The 10,341-nt window shown below is 45.3% G+C and overlaps 1 protein-coding gene across 1 annotated transcript in view; it reads right to left on the bottom strand.

Moving 5' to 3' along the window:
• Positions 1-492: 492 nt before the first annotated feature.
• Positions 493-10,341, bottom strand: part of LOC311115974 (short transient receptor potential channel 4-like) — a gene marked incomplete at both ends in the record, with an annotated part of 34,962 nt that continues 25,113 nt past the window's right edge. The window contains 3 exons of the mRNA XM_084191090.1: positions 493-693; positions 1,068-1,244; positions 2,525-2,665. Coding sequence (XP_084047216.1) covers positions 493-693; positions 1,068-1,244; positions 2,525-2,665 — 519 coding nt within the window. The remainder of the gene's footprint in view (positions 694-1,067; positions 1,245-2,524; positions 2,666-10,341) is intronic.

The following is a 10,341-nucleotide window of genomic DNA, read 5'->3' as shown; positions in this document are numbered from 1 at the left end:
GTAGTAGTGTAGTAGTGTAGTGTAGTGTAGTAGTGTAGTGTAGTAGTGTAGTGTAGTAGTGTAGTAGTGTAGTAGTGTAGTGTAGTGTAGTAGTGTAGTAGTGTAGTGTAGTGTAGTAGTGTAGTGTAGTGTAGTGTAGTGTAGTAGTGTAGTGTAGTGTAGTGTAGTAGTGTAGTGTAGTACTGTAGTAGTGTAGTAGTGTAGTGTAGTGTAGTAGTGTAGTAGTGTAGTAGTGTAGTGTAGTGTAGTAGTGTAGTGTAGTGTAGTAGTGTAGTGTAGTGTAGTGTAGTAGTGTAGTGTAGTACTGTAGTAGTGTAGTAGTGTAGTGTAGTAGTGTAGTGTAGTAGTGTAGTGTAGTAGTGTAGTGTAGTGTAGTGTAGTGTAGTACTGTAGTAGTGTAGTGTAGTAGTGTAGTGTAGTACTGTAGTACTGTAGTAGTGTAGTAGTGTAGTAGTGTAGTAGTGTAGTAGTGTATATAGCATAACCTCTAACCTCTTTCTGGTGGTATTTAATAGCCAGTTTGAGTCTAGCTAGGTCGTTGTTTGCCTCCTCCTCCAGTAGGTTGAGGTCGTCTCTGTAGTTCAGGATCATCTCCAGCTCTCTGGAGCTCCTGGTCTGATCCAGAAGGTCTTTAGCAAACTGCTTACACTGTTGGGATAACTCCTCATACTCCGACTTAAACTCATTCTCCACCTGGAATAAAGGGAGAGCAGAGTATATTCATTAATTAATTCAATGAAAAACCCTGGGCCCTAAAGATCATCATAAGTTTAGCATGGAGGCAAGGGATATTCATTTACAAAATCAACCAACCAGCCGGCCAGCCAATTGGCCAATAAGCCAACCAACCAGCCAGCCAGCCAGCTAATAAGCCAACCAACCAGCCAACTAACCAATCAGCCAATCAGCCAGCTAATCAGCCAATCAACCAATCAGCCAACCAACTAATCAATCAGCCAATCAACCAATCAGCCAATCAACCAATCAGCCAACCAACTAATCAATCAGCCAATCAACCAATCAGCCAATCAACCAATCAGTCATTCGCCTCCTTGATCAAGCCTCACCTTACTGAGTTCCTCTAGTTCCCAGCTCAGTCTGAATGCTGTGAGGAAGGGGTCTTCACTGGAAAGGGCGATGAGGGAGGGGCTGGACAGGGCTCGGTAGATGTTGAGACGGGATCGGGAGTGGCGAAGGCTGTCCACATCCGAGCTGGACACACACTCCACACAGTTACAACGCACCTGGAGACATGATTACAAGTTGGACATCTGGATCAAAAAGTTCCGAACAGAAAAGCAGCAGGACTCCTTTATCTGCTTCCATAATGTCAACACCTTTATATCAAACCCACCTCAAGTGGACACCCCTTTCTGCACCACACACACAAAAACAATGCTGTATTAAAAACAACTCAATTTGGGTAAATATTGGACATAATAACCCATTGCCAGTGCCCAGGTTGGGTCGTTGATGCTGGGTTATTGAACTACGATCAGAGATGGGCAGTATCTTTTGTCACATATATTTGAAATACGTATTTTAATTACTTCTGAGTATTTTGTATGTTGTACTACACTGGGCTGAACTACACTCCAATGTATTTTGTAAAAAAATACTTTCAAAAGCTGCAAATTGTATTTTCAAAATACAAAATACTTTCCTATACTGTATAATATAATATAGCACTATACTACTTAAAAATATACTATACCACTATACTACTTCATAATTTCCATACCATTATACTACTGTATCATGTACTATACCACAATATAATATACTATACCATTATACTACTGCATAATATACTATACCACTATATAATATACCATTATACTACTGCATAATATAATATACCACTATACTACTGCATAATATACTATACCAATATACTAATGTATCATATACTATACCACTATATAATATACTATACCACTATACCACTATATAATATACTATACCACTATACTACTGTATCATGTACTATACCACTATACTACTGTATTATATACTATACCACTATACTACTGCATTATATACTATACCACTATACTACTGCATAATATACTATACCAATATACTACTGTATCATATACTATACCACTTTACTACTGCATAATATACTATACCAATATACTACTGTATCATATACTATACCACTATACTACTGCATACTATACTATACCACTATACTACTGTATTATATACTATACCACTATACTACTGTATAATATACTATACCACTATACTACTGTAGTATATACTATACCACTATACTACTACATAATATACTATACCAATATACTACTGTATTATATACTATACCACTATACTACTGCATAATATACTATACCAATATACTACTGTATCATATACTATACCACTATACTACTGTATCATATACTATACCACTATACTACTGCATAATATACTATACCAATATACTACTGCATAATATACTATACCAATATACTACTGCATAATATACTATACCACTATGCTCCTGGTATGGTTAAAGTACCTCGTGTGGTTGTGGAACAGCCACTCCTTTCTGCACCAGTAGTTTGATGATCTCATAGTTGTTGGTGTGAGCTGCCAGAATGATGGGTGTGATGTCAGGAGTGAAGTCAGAGAACTGCTTGTCCAATAGGATCGGAGGAACCTGGAGAGAGGGCGGGGCAGAGGGAAAGCCAGGTAGGGATCAGTCAAACAATCCATCCACCAATCAACCAATCAATCAATCAACCAACTAACCAACCAATCAATAAATCAACTCATCAACCAATCATTCAACTAATCAATCAATCAATCAATAAATTAACAAATCATTCAATCCATCCATATTAATAATGGTATTATTTTTTTACATCAACAGTAGTCACAAAGTGCTTTACAGTAACCTGGCCAAGAGCAAGCAGAATCAGAGTGGATTAGGGGTATTCAGTGAGGAAGGGAGGGGGGGGGGGGGTTCTACTAAGCTATCATATGGAATTGTTTTAAGATGGTCATACCATGGATCATTTGGCTATTTGATTTAGAATTTTAGGCCTGCTGCAGGTATCCCAGAAAAATATTTAACAATTATTTGATAAAATATTGTATTTGGCCTTTACTGCTATAGCCCAGAGAAACACATTCAATAACACATTCATAAATGGCAAAACAGTCAATAAATACATCATAAAGGTTTTGAAGTGTCTGTCGTATATATCTAGGAGATTTAAGAAAGCACAGGAAATATACATGTACAGTTGAAGTCGGAAGTTTACATACATTTAGGTTGGAGTCATTAAAACACGTTTTTCAACCACTCCACAAATTTGTTGTTAACAAACTATAGTCTTGGCAAGTCGGTTAGGACATCTACTTTGTGCATGACACAAGTAATTTTTCCAACAATTGTTTACATACAGACTATTTCACTTATTATTCACTGTATCACAATTCCAGTGGTTCAGAAGTTGACTGTGCCTTTAAACAGCTTGGAAAGTTCCAGAAAATGATGTCATGGCTTTAGACGCTTCTGGTAGGCTAATTGACATCATTTGAGTCAATTGGAGGTGTATCTGTGGATGTATTTCAAGGCCTACCTTCAAACTCAGTGCCTCTTTGCTTGACATCATGGGAAAATCAAAAGAGATCAGCCAAGACCTCAGAAAAATTATTGTAGACCTCCACAAGTCTGGTTCATCCTTGGGAGCAATTTACAAATGCCTGAAGGTACCACGTTCATCTGTACAAACAATAGTACGCAAGTATAAACACCATGGGACCACGCAGCCGTCATACCACTCAGGAATGAGACGCGTTCTGTCTCCTAGAGATGAACGTATGTTGGTGCGAAAAGTGCAAATCAATCCCAGAACAACAGCAAAGGACCTTGTGGAGATCCTGGAGGAAACAGGTACAAAAGTATCTATATCCACAGTAAAACGAGTCCTATATCGACATAACCTGAAAGGCCGGTCAGCAAGGAAGAAGCCACTGCTCCAAAACCGCCATTAAAAAAAAGACAGACTACGGTTTGCAACTGCACATGGGGACAAAGATCGTACTTTTTGGAGAAATGTCCTCTGGTCTGATGAAACAAAAATAGAACTGTTTGGCCATAATGACCATCGTTGTTATGAGTGTGATAGAAGGAGTCAGGCGCAGGAGGGTAAATCACCGAATACAGAGTTTATTCCGTCGTACACAATTGCGCTAGATAGCGACACATGAAAACAGGCACAGGGAAAACCATCTACCCCGGCAATACAAGGTACGAGTAGCTCCACCGAGCTACACTACTCTCACAATAAACAATTACCCACAAGGACAAGGGTGCAGAGGGAACACTTATACACGGACTAATGAGGGGATTGTGTGATTGACAAGACAAGACAAATGGAATGATGAGATATGGAGCGGCAGTGGCTAGAAGGCCGGTGACGACGAACTCCGAAGCCTGCCCGAACAAGGACGGGAGGCAGCCTCGGCGGAAGTCGTGACAATCATTATGTTTGGAGGAAAAAGGGGGTTGCTTGCAAGCCGAAGAACACCGTCCCAACCGTGAAGCACGGGGGTGGCAGCATCATGCTGTGGGGGTGCTTTGCTGCAGGAGGGACTGGTGCACTTCACAAAATAGATGGCATCACGAGGAAGGAAAAGTATGTGGATATATTGAAGCAACATCTCAAGACATCAGTCAGGAAGTTAAAGCTTGGTCGCAAATGGGTCTTCCAAATGGACAATGACCCCAAGCATACTTCCAAAGTTGTGGCAGAGTGGTTTAAGGACAACAAAGTCAAGGTATTGGATTGGCCATCACAAAGCCCTGACCTCAATCCTATAGAAAATGTGTGGGCAGAACTAAAAAAGCGTATGCGAGCAAGGAGGCCTACAAACCTGACTCAGTTACACCAGCTCTGTCAGGAGGAATGGGCCAAAATTCACCCAACTTATTGTGGGAAGCTTGTGGAAGGCTATCCGAAACATTTCACCCAAGTTAAACAATTTAAAGGCAATGCTACCAAATACTAATTGAGTGTATGTGTCACGCCCTGGCTCTGGGACTCTGTTATGTTGAGCCAGGGTGTGTAGTTTCTATGTGTTTGGGTTATAGGTTCTTTATCTAGCTCATGTGTTTCTGTGTTGGCCGGGGTGGTTCTCAATCAGAGGCAACGAGTGTCAGCTGTTGCTTGTTGTCTCTGATTGGGAACCATACTTAGGCAGCCTGTTTTGCCACAGTGTTTGTGGGATCTTGTTCCGCCTGTCAGTAGGTGCCGTGTTTATTTTGCTCCTATGTTTGGAGAGTAGACGCACTGTTTGCGTATCAGTTGTATATTTGGTGTTTTGCGCACTGTTGCGTAATCGCTCGCCTCCGGGCTCATAGAGGCCCGTTAGTTTGTATTGTTGTCGTTGACTAAAGTCTGTTGGACGAAGCTTCTGTGTCCTGCGCCTGATTCCTACACCACATCCACATTCAGCCCGTGACAGAAGATCCCACCAAAACTGGACCAAGCAGCGTGTCCAGGAGCCAACGCCAGAGGTAACTCTAGCGGATATCCACCTCGACTGGGTCAAGCAGCGTGTCCAGGAGCCAACGCCAGAGAGGACTCTTATGGATATCAACCTCGACTGGGTCAAGCAGCGTGTCCAGGAGCCAACGCCAGAGAGGACTCTTATGGATATCAACCTCGACTGGGTCAAGCCGCGTGAGGAGGAGAGAGGTTGGACTTGGGAGCAGAAGATGGAGAGTCTGGCGAGAGCCATGGAGGCAATAGCCACGAGGGAGAGACAAACACAATACATTTTTAGGGGGGGGCTCACACCGTGGACGACGGGGCTGCTGGAGGCAGATAAGGGGCGAGTTAGTGGATGAGGAGAGAAGGCCACCGGGTTACGGGAGCCATTGGCGAGTAGAGGGAAGGAAAATGTAGAGGCACGGCGAGAGGTACTGAGGTGTGTTGCCAGTCCGGTCCGGCCCGTTCCTGATCCCCGGGTAAGGCCAGTGGTGTGTTCCCAGTGCAGTCCGGCCTGTTCCTGTCCCTCGCACCAAGCCTGTGATGCGCGTCACCAGCCCGGTCCGGCCTGTTCCTGCCTCTCGCACCAAGCCTATCCAGTCCAGCTCCAGCCAGTGGGGCTAGACCAAACCAGGGGCACTACGGGGGGGTTAGTAGAGGGTGGTGGTCAAGCCCGGAGCCGGAACCGCCTCCGAGGAGGAATGCCCACCCAGCCCTCCCCTGTTCGGTGATGTTTAGGCGCGGTCGCAGTCCGCGCCTTTAGGGGGGGGGTACTGTCACGCCCTGGCTCTAGGGACTCTTTTAAGTTGAGCCAGGGTGTGTAGAGTTTATGTTTTGTGCTCGTTGTGTCTAGTCTAGTTTTTGTATATCTATGTTGGCCAGAGTGGTTCTCAATCAGAGGCAACGAGTATCAGCTGTTGCTGGTTGTCTCTGATTGGGAACCATATTTAGTCAAGTGGTTTTCCCACAGTGTTTGTGGGATCTTGTTCCATGTTGGTTTGTATTTTGCACCTGTGGACGTCACGTATCGATTTGTTTTTTTGTTCGTGTATCATTTAATAAATAAGTATGTTCACCTTCCACGCTGCGCCATGGTCCTCTATATCCGACGATCGTGACACATCTAGTTTGGGCTTAGTGGGACTATCATTTGTTTTTCAACAGGACAATGACCCAACACACCTCCAGGCTGTGTAAGGGCTATTTGACCAAGAAGTAGAGTGATGGAGTGCTGCATCAGATGACCTGGGCTCCACAATCCCCCGACCTCAACCAAATTGAGATGGTTTGGGATGAGTTGGACCGCAGAGTGAAGGAAAAGCAGCCAACAAGCATATGTGGGAACTCATTCAAGACTGTTGGAAAAGCATTCCAGGTGAAGCTGGTTTAGAGAATGCCAAGTGTGTGCAAAGCTGCCATCAAGGCAAAGGGTGGCTATTTGAAGAATATCAAATATCAAATATATTTGGATTTGTTTAACACTTTTTGGGTTACTACATGATTCCACTACATGTGTTATTTCATAGTTTTGATGTCTTCACTATTATTCTACAATGAAGAAAAAAGTAAAAATAAAGAAAAACCCTTGAACGAGTAGGTGTGTCCAAACTTTTGACTGGTACTGTATATATACGGTTGAAGTCGGAAGTTTACATACACCTTAGCCAAATACATTTAAACTCTGTTTTTCACAATTCCTGACATTTAATCCTAGTAAAACTTCCCTGTCTTAGGTCAGTTAGGATCACCACTTTATTTTAAGAATGTGAAATGTCAGAATAATAGTAGAGAGAATTATTTATTTAGGCTTTTATTTCTTTCATCACATTCCCAGTGGGTCAGAAGTTTACATACTGTCACGATCGTTGGAGGAAGTGGACCAATGTGCAGCGTGATGAGTGAACATACTTTTTTTTATTATTCCACACGAAACAAAACAACAAAACGATACGTGAAGGTAACAGACACTAACACGGAACAAGATCCCACAAACACTGTGGCAAAACAGGCTGCCTAAGTATTGGTCCCAATCAGAGACAACAAGCAACAGCTGACACTCGTTGCCTCTGATTGAGAACCACACCGGCCAACACAGAAACACATGAGCTAGATAAAGAACCTATAACCCAAACACATAGAAACTACACACCCTGGCTCAACATAACAGAGTCCCAGAGCCAGGGCGTGACAGAACCCCCCCCCAAAGGCGCGGACTGCGACCGCGCCAAACATAAACCGAACAGGGGAGGGCCGGGTGGGCATTCCTCCTCGGAGGCGGTTCCGGCTCCGGGCTTGACCACCACCCTCCAACAATTCCCCCGTAGCGCCCCCTGGTCCGGTCTGGCCCCGCTGGCTGGAGCTGGACTGGACATCGGTGGAGCGGATTGCTTAGGCTCCGATGTGGAGCAGCTGACCGTACCTGACCAGGCACCGGTGACCCAGGCACGGGCTGTGCCGGACTGACTACGCGCACCACAGGCTTGGTGCGGGGAGCAGGAACGGGCCGGACCGGGCTGACGACGCACACCACAGGCTTGGTGCGGGGAGCAGGGACGGGCCGAACCGGGCTGACGAAGCGCACTACAGGCTTGGTGCGGGGAGCAGGAACAGGCCGGGCCGGGCTGGCGACGTGCACCATTGGCTTGGTGCGGGGAGCAGGAACAGGCCGGGCCGGGCTGGCGACGCGCACCATTGGCTTGGTGCGGGGAGCAGGAACAGGCCGGGCCGGGCTGGCGACGCGCACCATTGGCTTGGTGCGGGGAGCAGGAACAGGCCGGGCCGGGCTTGCGACACGCACCATAGGCTTGGTGCGGGGAGCAGGAACAGGCCGGGCCGGGCTGGCGACGTGCACCATTGGCTTGGTGCGGGGAGCAGGAACAGGCCGGGCCGGGCTGGCGACGCGCACCATAGGCTTGGTGCGAGGGGCAGGAACAGGCCGGGCCGGGCTGGCGACGCGCACCATAGGCTTGGCGCGATGGACAGGAACAGGCCGGACCGTACTGGGAACACACACCACTGGCCTTACACGGGGATCAGGAACGGGCCGGACCGGACTGGCAACACACTTCAGTACCTCTCGCCGTGCCTCTACATTTTCCTTCCCTCTATACACCAATGGCTCCCGTAACCCGGTGGCCTTCTCTCCTCGTCTACCAACTCGCCCCTTATCTGCCTCCAGTGGCCCCGTCGTCCCTGCCATGTGCCCCCCCCTAAACATTTCTTGGGGGTGCCCCTCGCCTGTCTGACGACTGCCCGGTTGGCGCCGCTTCTCCTCTCCTGCCTGGGCACGCTGCTTGGTCCTGTATTGGTGGGATCTTCTCTCACGATCGTCAGATATAGAGGACCAAGGCGCAGCGTGGAAGGTGAACATACTTATTTATTAAATGATACACGAACAAAACAACAAATCGATACGTGACGTCCACAGGTGCAAAACACAAACCAACACGGAACAAGATCCCACAAACACTGTGGGAAAACCACCTGACTAAATATGGTTCCCAATCAGAGACAACCAGCAACAGCTGATACTCGTTGCCTCTGATTGAGAACCACTCTGGCCAACATAGATATACAAAAACTAGACTAGACACAACGAGCAAAAAACATAAACTCTACACACCCTGGCTCAACATAAAAGAGTCCCTAGAGCCAGGGCGTGACAAGATGGGATGGCGTATCGCTGCAGAATGCTGTGGTAGCCATGCTGGTTAAGTGTACCTTGAATTCTAAAATAAATCACAGACAGTGTCACCAGCAAAGCACCCCCACACCATAACACCTCCTCCTCCATGCTTTACGGTGGGAACTACACATGTAGAGATCATCCATTCACCCACACCACGTCTCACAAAGACACGGCGGTTGGAACCAAAAATCTCAAATTTGGACACCAGACCAAAGGACAAATTTCCACCGGTCTAATGTCCATTGCTTGTGTTTCTTGGCCCAAGCAGGTCTCTTCTTCTTATTGGTGTCCTTTAGTAGTGGTTTCTTTGCAGCAATTCAACCATGAAGGCCTGATTCACACAGTCCCCTCTGAACAGTTGATGTTGAGATTTGTCTGTTACTTGAACTCTGTGATGCATTTATTTGGGCTGAAATCTCTGAGGCTGGTGACTATAATGAACTTATCCTCTGCAGCAGAGGTAACTCTGGGTCTTCCATTCCTGTGGCGGTCCTCATGAGAGCCAGTTTCATCATAGCGCTTGATGGTTTTTGCGACATCACTTGAAGAAACCTTCAAAGATCTTGTAATTTTCCGTATTGACTTACCTTCATGTCTTAAAGTAATGATGGACTGTCATTTCTCTTTGTTTATTTGAGCTGTTCTAACTTGGTCTTTTACCAAATAGGGCTATCATCTTGTATACCCCCCCTACCTTGTCACAACACAACTGATTGGCTCAAACGCATTAAGGAAAGAAAGACATTTCACAAATTAACTTTTAAGAAGGCACACCTGTTAATTGAAATGCATTCCAGGTGACTACCTCATGAAGCTGGTTGAGAAAAACTCAAGAGTGTGCAAAGCTGTCATCAAGGCAAAGGTTGGCTATTTGATTTGTTGAAAACCTTTTTGGTTACTACATGATTCCATATGTGTTATTTCATAGTATTGATGTCTTCACTATTATTCTACAATGTAAAAATAAAGAAAAACCCTTGAATGAGTAGGTGTGTCCAAACTTTCGACTGGTAGTGTATATTGGACACATATTTAACCACTTTGTTGGCACAAAACTACTTCCATACTTCCATAATTTTTTTAAAACTGGTACTGGTTACTTTCAGATGTAGAGCAAAAGGGAGAACACCATCGTGTTCGTGAGAG

Source organism: Coregonus lavaretus (assembly GCF_964263955.1).
Source record: "Coregonus lavaretus genome assembly, contig: HAP1_SCAFFOLD_217, whole genome shotgun sequence".
NCBI lineage: Eukaryota > Metazoa > Chordata > Actinopteri > Salmoniformes > Salmonidae > Coregonus > Coregonus lavaretus.
This window is presented reverse-complemented; position numbering and strand designations above follow the sequence as displayed.